The 12467-nt window shown below is 45.2% G+C and overlaps 1 protein-coding gene and 1 long non-coding RNA gene across 2 annotated transcripts; one reads left to right on the top strand and one right to left on the bottom strand.

Annotated features, from left to right (window-relative positions):
• Positions 1–1073: 1073 nt before the first annotated feature.
• Positions 1074–3202, bottom strand: LOC108164186. Its single transcript, XM_033393748.1, has 5 exons — positions 3011–3202; positions 2611–2952; positions 2026–2547; positions 1289–1963; positions 1074–1217 (listed from the first exon to the last, which is right to left on the bottom strand). The coding sequence occupies exons 1-5, from the start codon at positions 3139–3141 to the stop codon at positions 1115–1117; spliced, it is 1773 nt and encodes a 590-aa protein (XP_033249639.1). The 5' UTR covers positions 3142–3202; the 3' UTR covers positions 1074–1114.
• Positions 3203–3905: 703 nt separating this feature from the next.
• LOC108161379 lies at positions 3906–4676 on the top strand. Its single transcript, XR_004473036.1, has 2 exons — positions 3906–4041; positions 4582–4676. It is a non-coding gene; the product is annotated as an uncharacterized LOC108161379 (long non-coding RNA).
• The last annotated feature ends 7791 nt before the right edge of the window (positions 4677–12467 follow it).

Here is a 12467-nt window from a genome sequence, read left to right as displayed (position 1 = left end):
ATTTTAGTATTTATAGTTTAGATACAAAGTGTAATATATATATACAATATCGATAATACAAGTATCGATACGAAAGATATCGCCTATCCGCCCATCCGTTTTTTTGCTTGCACACACATTCAAAAATGGCGCTATCTATTTGGCTATTTTGCATTGCCTCAGCCCCCACAAAGCACGAAAATCTTTGGCAAACACAATATTGAAGATACGAGAAAATAAAAAACTTGCAATCATAGAAATCATTTTTATAGCCAATAGGAACAAATCAATTTACAGTGGCTACGCAGCGCCCGACGTCACTCTCAGACTGATTTTCTGTCTCTCTCGCACGCACTCTTTGTCGTGTCTTTTAATATTAGCGGCGTCTGCCGGAGGAGAGCCATGCTGACTATGTATCGGGTATAAATGCGGTCTCCGCAGCAACTCAAAACGTTCCCCCTCGTTCTATCTCTCTATGATAAGGAAGACACGTTCAGACACTATGATACTGACTGTGCATAGGGTATAAACTCAGAACGTTCCCTCTCGTTAACACTATGAATGGGATAGTTAACTATCCAAGCGCTAGATGGTGCCTTCGGGAGGTGTGCGCCAGATGGCGTTTCGAAAAAATAGTTCTTCTTTAGTTTATCAACAGACGGCGCGATAGGCGGGCTATTGGAATTTGCTTATAAACAAAATGAATTGGGTTTACCGACTGGAAAAGAATTAAGATACTACTAACTCATACTCCGTAAACAACCCTTCTTAGACACTTCTTCAGAACCAAATAAAACAAATTAAAACACAATTTTACCATTCCGTGTGATTCCCACAGAGCTAAAAGCAAGCGGAGCACATAAATACATAAATACTCTTGTCCGAATGTCTGGCCGTCCCCCGCCACGCCCCGCTTGCATGGGAAGTCTTAAAAGCCTGCCTCCACCGCCCGGCAGACACATAAATTCCACCAGACAGTGGGGGAACGGCCACAAGAACTCAAGCTTTTCGCGCGCGTGCGAAATCTTACATAAATTTCGTGGTGTGGACACCCGAAATGGTTGGAACGCCCGCCAGAATGCAAACAGGGAGTGGAAATACTTATGCAATGCGATTATAGAACAAATGAAAACACTTAAAGATTGCGCTCGTAGTACTGCGAGGGAATGAAGACCCAGTTCCTGGCCAAATCATTGATGGATTCCTGCATGAGCCGCGATAGAATCTCCATGATGGTGCTGCAAGACAATAGAGAGAGGGATTAGCGATGATCATAGAGATTGTAGATCCCTATGAAGGGTATTCCTACTTGCGATCAGCGTCGACGCCAAGCTCTGGCGGAGAATCAGCTCTGACGGACACCACCTCGTCGTAGGTCTTGGTGTGCTTGTGTCGCTTGCGGTCGGGGAAGATGCGCATGAAGTTTGACTTGCAGAGGTACTTCCAGAAGAGCTTCTCAAAGATGGTGTTGCGGTTGTCGATCGCCATCGTCAGCTCGATGATCTCGTTGGAGGTGAGCTTCTGCTTGGCGGCCAGACGCTTGATCAGCTCCCGACGCTCCGTCTCCATGCGCTGCTCCTCAGTGGCAGGGCCGTCGCCTCCTGCCCCGGCGGTAATCTCAATTCCCCCACCACCGCAGGGCGAGCGCTCGGCTGCAGTGTCCGTCGCCTCGTCGATTTCGCCCACCGCCTCCTGAGTACTCTTGTGCGTGGAGCGGATGTTGAGATGAAGATACACATGCGTTATATAGCTATCCTCCTTCCACTTGGGATCATCTATGGACTCGATCTCGTCCAGCTCCCGCTTGGCTATCAGCGTGGCCTGATCGAGGTTGCGGTGCACCTCCAGGACGATGGGAATGCGGCGAAAGTTCACCAGACGATCGTAGGCCGTGACCTTCACCTCCACCAGCTTCGAGTGGTGGCCCTTGAGTCTGAATAAGGGCGGAGTGAAGGACACCGAAAAGAATTCACTGATTATGTAGCTACGCAAGAGGATTGGGCCATTGATTAGATGATCTTTCCACGGGGATGGCTTTAGGCTTACTTTTGCCATCGGAATTCGACGCACTTCTGCCCGAAATTGTGGACATTCACCAGCTGCGTGCGATCCTCCTTCAAGCAGACTTCAAAGACCACTCGATTGGGATATATAACGTAGAGAAAGTCGGCGCATTCGTGATCCTTTAGCGGCATGTCCGTCTCTTCCTCCTCATCGACCAGGACTCCGCGGCCCTTGATCTTGTACCAGGCCGTGGCACTCTCATTTCCGAGCAGGACTTCCACCTCATTCTCATAGTCCATGGGGCGATAGTCCACCAGGAGGGGCCACACACTCTGGCGGGGCACCGTGAGGTTCGTGTTGAGCAGCTTCAGGCTGCGGTCTCGCGTGGAAAACGAGAAGTTGAGGTGCAGATTGGTAAAGTTCTGCACCCAAATGGGTTGTGTGACGTGGTAGTAGTTTTTGATATTCACAGGCAACAGTTCCTTGGTCAGCAAGCACTTTTCCGGATTCAACTCCGAGACGTGCAGGTGAAAGTGCCACAGGAATTTGCGATTGTCATCAGTGCTAGAGGATGGAAATGGTTACGCATTAGGGAGAGGCACTTCCAATACCAATTCGAGCACTCACTGGACCTTGTAGCTGAGCAAATGCTCTCCGTATATCTGAAAATACGCCGTGACTGATAGGGCCACCACCTCGTCGGGTTTGATGGTCAGCACCTCCTGTTGGAGGTGCAGCAATTTGCGGTGCCGACAGTGGAAGAGCTTCCGGAACTGGTTGAACCCTACGCGCGTCTGCACGGGCTTGCAGCAGCAGTTCTGTATGCGCTTAAGCGTCAGAGTCATGGGCTTTGAGGAGAGATTGCGCAGCCAGAAGAGGATCTTCTGGGGCGGGCTCTCGATGTGTCGTGTGGGAAATTCAATTGTGTGCTCATGCTCCTGACGATTCGACTTTAGTTTCTTGTTCCATCTGCGAAGGAAAACAGAGAATGAGTTTCGTTCCGCATTTGGGCCGTGGTTCTTCTTGCCCCGAAATGTCGAAGCTTTCCCAGTAGTAGATCTTTAGGATCGGGGGACGAACGATAGTCAGGTTCTCGACCATAAGCTTCTGGTAAATGGGCACGGGTTTCAGGACGCCCGTGCATGGCGGCTTCGGCATTTTCCAGCTGTTGTTTCACTACAAAATATACACTATTATTTCGTTGGGATTAAATTAATATACAAACTTCTACGTTTGCCTCCTGGCAACATTGACCTGGCCACGAAACCCATTTGGGGGCCAATGGAAAGCATTTATTCGCCTTGGGCAATGCGTGCAACATTAATATTCATGAATGGCTGTTGTTGTGATTGTTCTGGTCTTTGTTGGGGACCTTCGTCGGTGTGAAATACTTTCTTCGATGGGTTGGGTTGGAAAAAAGCTATTATAGTAATCAAATCATGAATAGGTAAACAAATTTTTATTAATTACAACCATGAATACGGTGGACAAGCAGCAATGACGTAACATTCCAAATACACTTACGTTTTATTCTTTGACCTTTTTCGTTTAAAGCTTATTTTATAAACAAACCAATAAGAAAAGAATACTTCAAATTAGCAAATCTTATAGAAAATCGATTCATCAATCGGATAAAATCTTGTGTTCATGGCTGGGAGTTCTATCTGGCTAGTAATATTCAACAGAATATCAAAATGAAGGAAAATGATTTCCGATCATGGACAGAAAACGAATAACCCATTGTCGGCCAATGGGTGTTTAAATGCACTCCACGAAAATAATGAAGGATGACAAATTCTAGCGGAGTTCAGGTGAAAGATAGAGTTGTTATTTCATTTTGGAAATAAAAACATAGATGAATTTAAATACAGTATTATTTTCCACGGCGTAACCCAAGCTGTTCACCTGTTTAAATAGAGGGGGGTTGAGTGGGTTAATTTCGATCCTACAGCCTGCAAGGATGCTGATCAAGTTTCGTGAAAAACTATTCCGCAGGGCATGTGTAGCTCAACCGCAACTTGATTTTGGAAAATTCCTCGCAGGCTCTTCGCTGGACAGGTAAAAGCTACAGAATTGGCGGCAGACACCAGTAAGCGAGTGTGTGAGCAGACAATCCAATGTGCAATTCGTTTTGTTTGTCAATTGACAAAGTGCCAAAGGCCAAGTGAACTGTGCAAGGGAGTGTGTGGGAGGGTAGGGTGGGAAAGTGGGAATGTGAGTGCAACAAATAAAGCAAGAAAAAGACGATTGTCGGTGGAAAAACCTACAGCCGGCGCGCCGCCAACGTAGTGTGTGAGTGTGAGGGAGTGCGAGTATGTGGCTGCATTGAGAACATCATTTACAGTTAGTTCGCTGACAATCGTAGAGGATAGGGATTGAGAGAGAGAGAGAGAGACACAGCAGAAGGTGAGCAGCATCAACAATTAGAATGAACGGTTACATACAGTGGCATGCGTAAGGAGAATTCGTGTTTTAATGCGAAGGAGTGAAATGGAGGTTTTATTGAAAGGCAGAGAGAAATAAAGATATATACTTTGTAAGAAGAATTCGGACACACTTTATTAATTATAAATTAATTAATCGCTTTATTATTTGCAGGAAAAATTAAAGGAAAAGTACACATACAGTGGAAAACTCAAGGAGAAATCCAATTGAAAGAATCTGCAATCAAGAGTATGAAAATTATTTGCTGGTAAGTGACCTCAATTTCTATCATTATTTATCGAAATCTGCCCACTGTACTGATAAGCTACAACCTGTGTGCATCAATCACAACCATTGACAGCGTCGCTGCTGCCTCTCTGACAATCTGGCATAACAATAGTGGAAAATGGTCTATGACCAGAATACAAAGCATCTGCAATTGTCGGTTACGCTGCTCCATCCCATCCTTGAAGCGCTGTTAGGATGGTCTGTCTGGGCTTTGAGTGTGTTCCCCTGTTTCCCATCGTTCCATTTCACTCAAATCGTGTTGCACTCCCACTCGTTCCGTGTGCTGCAACATTTCAGTTGAAAGCAAATATTTTCGTACATTCTTCCCCTTTTTCCTCTATTTTTTTTATGTTGCCAGAGTTGTTGTTGTTGTTGTTGGCCAGCGACAACTTGTTGGCCAATTGTTGTGGTTAGACTTTGAGATGGTTGTGGCTTAGGGGAGTGCCCAGGGGGCGGAAGTATGGCCACTTGATGGCTCAGTCAACCATTTAGTTGGTACTTTTTTGCTTTCTTTTCAGCGGACCACCTCTTGGGAGTCCCCGAACCCGGACGGGAGTTCTTCAGAGTGTCGCCCGCTGTACATAATTATGGCTTAATTTGCTGCCTGAAGTATGCCCAACTAATTACAACAGTCTCCACCTCTGCTCCTGCTCGTGCTCGTACTTTTCGGCTAAGAGCATATGGCAATTAAAAACTTTTTATTCAAGACATTTTTACAACCACCCGAGATTTTCCAAGGTGAATGGCATTGAAATGCGGGGCCCAGGGCGGAGGGCAACTCTTCCTTCTCCTTCGTTTCCTTCTTCTCCTCCTTCTACTCCTCTGTCGCGCTTCATAATTGAAAATCACTTAGAGCGTGAAGTGTGGAAAACGGATTTCCCAGCAAAGCCATAGAAAAAAGCGCAAAAGAGGGGAAACAATTTTGAATAAACTATTTAGAAGTGATTATCAGGCGGTAAAACTGCTCCATAAAAAGAGTCTCCCCGGACAATATTTATTTAAAATAAAAAATAAATATACAAGAAATGTTTTGAATATTATTTAGACACTTTAAAGGGAAATTTAGTTGAATCAAAAGACCTATGAAATCGATGCTAAGACTTTAATGTTATTTCGGTTTAATTGCTTATAAACATTGCTGTTTATCCAAGTGTTTGCCCCCTCTCCTACATCCACAAGAGGTTAGATAGTTTTCCTTGGGGGAAAACGGGGTGTGCTAGACACTGACACCCAACATCCGCTATTTCCATTTCCCCTGATGCACAGAGGCAGAGCGGAAGTCAGTTGAGAGGAAGAGGAAAGCCAGAAGAGCAAGAATTTCCATGCCACACAAAACAAAAGCAAAATCAACAACACAGGAGGAGGGAAGGCAAAGAAGGGCATTGGCAGTGGCAGTGGCTGCTGCAAACAATTATTGTTATTTCAATTGAAATGCAACGTTCACCAAACCATCGCTGTCTGGCCCCCTCATGCCCCATTACAGGGGCACACACCACACCCTCTTTACAGTTCCCTGCCCTTTGTGGAACTGCTATCAAAATTATACACCTTGCAGCAGCAGCAGCAGCAGCAATGAATGGGAGGCTCTACTTCTACGGGATGGAAGGGGAGCCTGGCTGCAGCAGTCAGAGTTCATTGTAATGCAAATTACGTATACGCCATGGTGCAGCTGCAAAACTGGACTCAGAACCGGACCCACAAATCTTCATACCCGAACAACAGCTCCTGGCTACTGGCTCCTGGTTTCTGGTATTCTTGTTTATGGCCATGTGTGTGGCGCATATTTTGACCCTTTTTCATTGTCAGTCCTTGGGAAAAAGTAATAATAATGAGAATATGAGAACGTTTTCCTCCTTCCAACATTCAAGAGGATTGTTAGGAAAATGCAATTAAAGCATTAAGCAGCGTGGAAAATAATTGCATTTGCATGTGTGCTTCAGTTCAAGAGCCCTCTCCCGACACTCCCACACTCCCACACTCCCAGACAGCGTTTCACTTTCTGCTTATTGGCTTTTGGCTCTCTCCATCAAAGCTACACACAAATTGGGCCACTTAATCACCCAAAATAAGTTTATCCCTTTCCGAAAACTTTGCTCTGTGTCCGTGTCCGTGTGCATGTCCGGGTCCGAAGCCGATGTCCTTTTGCCAGTGAAGAAAAGGAAATGCAACATTTTGCAGCAGGAAATGCACTTGAGTAACTTTCCCCTCTCTCTCTCTCTCTCTCTCCCTCTGCCTTAGCCCTGATCCCGCTCTCTGCTCCGTGCTCTCTGCTTTCTATCTGTATCTGTGTATCTGTATCTCAGTGTCAATTCAAGGGACCGGAAGTTGTCGCATTTAAATGGGAAAACTTTAACATAGAAAATGGGATACACAATCCGTTTGGAAATGGCAGCACAGAATGGTATGTGTTAACAGCTGATAAGAGCAGCAGAAAATGGGGCCAGCAGAGCTCAGCAGTGCAGAGGAGGAGGTGGACGGTAGGGTGACGGGGTACGAAGAGTAGTCAATGACCAGTCCTTGGACCGCAGACGGGAAACGGAAACTGCATCCACAACGCCATCGTTGTCATTGCCATCATCATCATCATAATCATCATCGGCATCGGAATCGGAATCATCGACATTTGCGATGCTTTTCCTCTGACAGCAGACTCGGGAGGTAAGCCCCTCGCCCTTGCACCGCACGCAGATACACAGAGACATATGGAAATACCTATGGGGGAAACAGTTGAGAACGCCGACAGCCGTTAGCTATGCCTCTGCGCTTTTCCGCTTTTCCAACTCTTTTCACATTCACCGCAAGCCGCCACGAAAGGCGCCTTTGAGCCGGCATCCTCGCGATTGGTCGCAAAGAGAGGGTATTTTCAGTTTATTTCAATGTTTGACGGGTACCTGAGGATATCCCGACGAAAGCCGTGGGCTGATGGGACGAGTAGTATTTTTTGAGATGATAATCCTCTTAGTTGTCAGTAGATCTCTTTATCTTGATGTTTAAAATGGTTTCTCTTATTTACGAATTCATTCGGTTCTCCCCCGGGAAACTGGTAAACTTTTCTGAAAGCTTCTACCCGAATGCATATTTTTCCGGCCATGTCCGACTGTTTGTTATCTCAATAAAATGAGTTTGCAACTGCAGCTACAGCTACAGCTCCATCTCCTGTTAGAGAATATCTCCTGTTGGGGTAGTACGTGTTTAACCAACATTTCCCCGAATGAAACTTTTTACTTTGGCATTTTACATTTCAGCAGTTTTTTGGTTCCTTTTTGGTTCGTTGGTTTTTCGTTGGTACTCAACGGCAATGGCCGTGTGGCAGTGGCATCAACAGCAAGCCAACAAAAAATATTCGCTCTGAATATTTAATTGTGCGCGTTCCGTGCATTTATCTCGTGTGTGCCACTGCCACTGCGTGCCCTGCCACATATGTAGACAGACACACACTCACACACGTATGTATGTACATGCTCGTAGGTGTGTGGGCTAGGGGGCGTGGCTTTTGAGTTTGGGGTTTGTGTTGCGGTTGCATATTTTGTGGCTCTTTTGGGTCTTTTCGATTTTCGGAATGCGCTTTTAGTTTTGTTTGTTGTTTGCATTTCTTTGGCATCATCGTCCTTGCTTGCGGCCCTTGCACTAGATATACATATACTCTATTAGAGAGTATTTACCTTTTGATTGGAAAATTGTAACAAAGAATATAAAGTTCTTGTGATTCTATAAAGAGTTCTACTCGATTTAGTCACCGCGATTACTGCAGGCGGCATAGAACCCGAGCTGGGATTGTTTTATGTTTTTGCACTCTCGGGAATACAATTCGGAAGAATAAGAGGCAAAGGCATGCCGTGCCCTAACACATACGTATCCCTCTTTGGGGATCTCTCTCTCTTCACCCTTTCATTGATCTGTTAGGGTATCTTAATCTTTGGCTCTCTCATGGCTTCCATTTCCTTCTTGTTTTCCCTGCTGTTTTCTTCTGTTGTTTGCTCTTTTTACACCCAAAAACCTGGTAACTGTATAAATACAATTTCTTAGTTATTTTCCATTATATTTTTCTTGTTTTTGGCCAGAAATGTCTGGGTTTGGCTCTCTCTCTCTCTCTCTCTCTCTCTCTCTCTCTCGCTGTGTGTGTCTGTCTCTGTCTGATGTGTGCGATGCTTGTTAGATGCATACTTTTTGGCGCTTTTGGCTTATCTTGTTTTCGTGTAGATGCGATGGGTGGAGTAGGAGTAAGGTAAGGGGGTCTTACCATATTGATATGTAAATTCTGTGGGCTCAAATGTTGTCGTATTGTGGTTTTTTGCACCGGGGCGGGATGAGTGGGTGGGAGGTAGGCGCCGAAATGATATGTGCAACAACATTTCTTTGATGGAATATTTCCCAGATATTCTGTGGAAATTGATTTGGAATTTCTGATGATGTTGTCGTTTGTCTAGCATCCATTTTCGAGGAAATATGAGCGGAAATAAGTAAGGATGGAATGCCACAAATTCAATTAAAGTGAGACTTATTCCGAGGCAATATTTGCGTATCCCTGTAATCTCTTTCTGTACATGTTTTGACTTGTGTATCCTGTAATCACCCCCCCCCCCCCCTCCACCACCCTCTGCCATCAAAATCAATTTAATCCTATTTCCTCATCCGCCATTGTTGGCATTTTCCTGTTCATCCTCTCTCTGTTTCTGTGATCCAAATGCTAATGAGGTAAAGGGAAAACATAATCATGACATTGCATTTGATTTTCCCCAGGATTTTTCCCCTTCCACCCAGAGGAAAATGTATGAACTGTTCTCGGAAAATGGCGAACTAATCAACATAATTTTCTGTTGGTTTTCCCTTGGTCGGCGGCTAATTTGTTTCGTTGTAGTTTTTGGATGGGGTATGGAGGGGTGAATATTAATTAAAATGCAATGTAATGCAATTTTCCACTGGAAAATTGTTTCGGTTTTTCATGAGGTGAGAATTGTGTCCCTTGGGCAATAATTTTGATATTAATTACGCTCAATTAAAGCACACAGACGCAGAGAGCGAAGCACCGAACGAGGGAACGTGACTTGCCGCATGCCACATGCCACGTGGCGCCTTCATTCTGTTTACAGCTTCATTAAAACGCACATAAATCAATTAAATCGCTTATAAGCGTTAACTTTCATGTGCAACAGAGCCTTCGCTTTACTTGGCTTATGATTTTCATGGCCAGCAGGCTTGATGCCTTTCAGGACGAACGAGTCCTGTCCAAGGAGCTGCCCCAGAGCTGAGCAGTGCTCCTAAAGTAATTAATTACGACAATTTTTGGCATTTCGGCTCCTGCCTTCCCCTCCTCTCCAAAAGTTGTGCCAGAAAATTCAATCATCATCCGCCACCCTTGCTCATCCTCTGCCTTCTCATCTCCTTGACATGTGCAATTTTCGACAGATAAAACTTGTATATTTCTCCGAGCTGTGCACAAAATGCAAATTGGGTTTGCTTCACATCAATGCATCTTGTGGCAGCACATTTGTTGGGTTTTATGTTGTAACAAAATAAAAGATGAAATTGGCAAGTTATCGAGAGATGAAAGGTGGAAAATTGTGTCTGATTTGATTGACTTTTTGTGGGTTTAATATAAACTGGTTCCTCTTTGTTGGATATTGTTTTCACGAATTTATCAAATATTTGGATACATTGATTGGAGAGAGGTGTACGTTTAAGGAAACCTCAATGGAACCACAAATTTCTATTAATCTTTGAGAGATTCATTAGCTTAGTGGGGAACCATCCAAGGAATGTGTTTACTTAAAGCTCTCTCTATGTCTCTCCCTCTGTCTGTCTATCGCATAGCCAAACAAATCTTTTTCCAGGTTTTCCCTCGCTAATTGGTCTTGTCAAACATTTTGTCATTTGTTTGGCCCACATCTCGTTCTGTCTCTCTCCCCCTCTGTCCGGGAAGTTTTCCTAATGAGAGACCGCCTCCTCTCTGTGGAGCAACTCAATTTACAGTCGGTCGTCATGCATACGAAAAACATCATCAAGAGCGGGAGAACCACCGTGCAACCACTCAACCATAAGTGTCCCCTCAGCTAGTCATGAATTCTGGGTTTTCTCGCTTCGGCTGGGGGGGTGTGGGGGTGCGGGGGTGCGGGAGAAGGAAACCAAACAATTTGTCTCCAAGTAAATTTGGCGCAACAACTGCCTGGAAGTTGCGTAATTTGGCAAGGGGAAAACCTGAAGAAAGAGCAGCGGCAGCAGCAGCAGCAGCAGGAGCAGGACATTGTTGTGAAGCCAAGAGCAATAAAAGCGTGTAACCAAATGTCAACAGGCATTAAATTAAAATACCGTAAAAATATAAATCACACGATGGCAACGGCAACGCATCCCACGGATGACTCCCCAGATTTCGAGGAGAGGGGCAACAGCTGTCTGATGATGGGTTGAACCCTTAACCCCACCTCCGGCAGCACACACACGCATTAGCCATTTTTCTTGGCCTTGGCTGCGTGAGCTGGTGGCTCGTTTATGCTCGTTAGACATGCGAGATGAGTGGATAACTTTTTCCCCGAAGAGCCGGAGCCACCAGCAGCAGCAGACGGAGGAGGGCCAGAAGGAGGCGTTCAGAAATTGGAATAATATTTATAATTATTATGTAGAAGGAAATTACATTTTTGGTGCTGACTTTTTGGAATATTTTTCAACTCCTCCCCCGCCATTCCCGCCATCCCCGCCAGCCCCATCTGCTCCGAGTGTCCCCCTGAATGTGTGATGGCTGCTCAAATTGTTGCCTGCTCTAGTCATGTGGAAAATGAGGTTACACTCTGACGAGGGTCCGCCCCTCCCCCATGACCATGAGGGATAGGTTTCTGTGGAAGTGTGTGGCATTTGACCTAAAGACCTTAAGTCTAAGGAGGCTATTTACTAGACGAATTCAAGAGGGAGTTTTCCTTAAAAGGAAAACTGTTTTAGGTTGTAATTTGGAAGGAAATAATTATATATTATAATGAAAATTGTTCTCAGAATATGGAATTTCTGTGGAATATTATAATTTATACCAAAAATAGCATATTCTTTGCCCTTTCTGTTAACATAAGCCAAAGAATATCTCCCATGCGATTCGCGACATTCGCAGTGGGTTCATGTATTCGCTAATATTACTGTTAGATAACATCGAAAGCCAAAATGTTAATGACAGAATACTGTTAAATTCAAGTGCATTTCTAGCCAAGAGAGGACCCCAAACGGGAGAGAGTTTGAGCTCTCTGGAGGTTCGACATCTGTCAAATGCTGCACCTGACTCCGTGTCCAGATACACGGGGCACAGAAGCCGCCAAGAGACGCGCCAGGTGGAGGAAACGACCTGGATTCCCCATGAAATGATAAACAGAACAGAGGCGATGATGCCACCGGAGGTGGCTGCACCAAAATTACCGGGTAACAGTGCCAGAGAGCGAGAGAGAGAACCAGAGAAAGAGAGACTGTACTCTCTGCTATAAAAATGTTGTGTACCGTCGAGCACGTTTTTTCCTTCCCACCTTCTGGCACTTCTGCCCCCTCGAAGGGCCGCTCTGCTCTGGCCGCCTTTGTGGCGACTTTAAATGCTCCCAGTTCTTGCCCCAGCAGCAGCAGCGCCAGCTTCTTTGTCTTCCGTTCTACCTCTGTCCTGTGTTCCGTGTCCTTTGCCAGCTTAGAAGCTACTTAAAGTAATAAGCGGGTTCGTCCCCCTTTAGAGTTTTTTAGAGTCAGTCATAAACTGTGCAATGCCAAATGAGGAGCAGATGAGGACAAAGCCAGAGATACAATTGCAGTGG

Source organism: Drosophila miranda, chromosome 4 (assembly GCF_003369915.1).
Source record: "Drosophila miranda strain MSH22 chromosome 4, D.miranda_PacBio2.1, whole genome shotgun sequence".
Classification (NCBI taxonomy): Eukaryota; Metazoa; Arthropoda; class Insecta; order Diptera; family Drosophilidae; genus Drosophila; species Drosophila miranda.
This window is presented reverse-complemented; position numbering and strand designations above follow the sequence as displayed.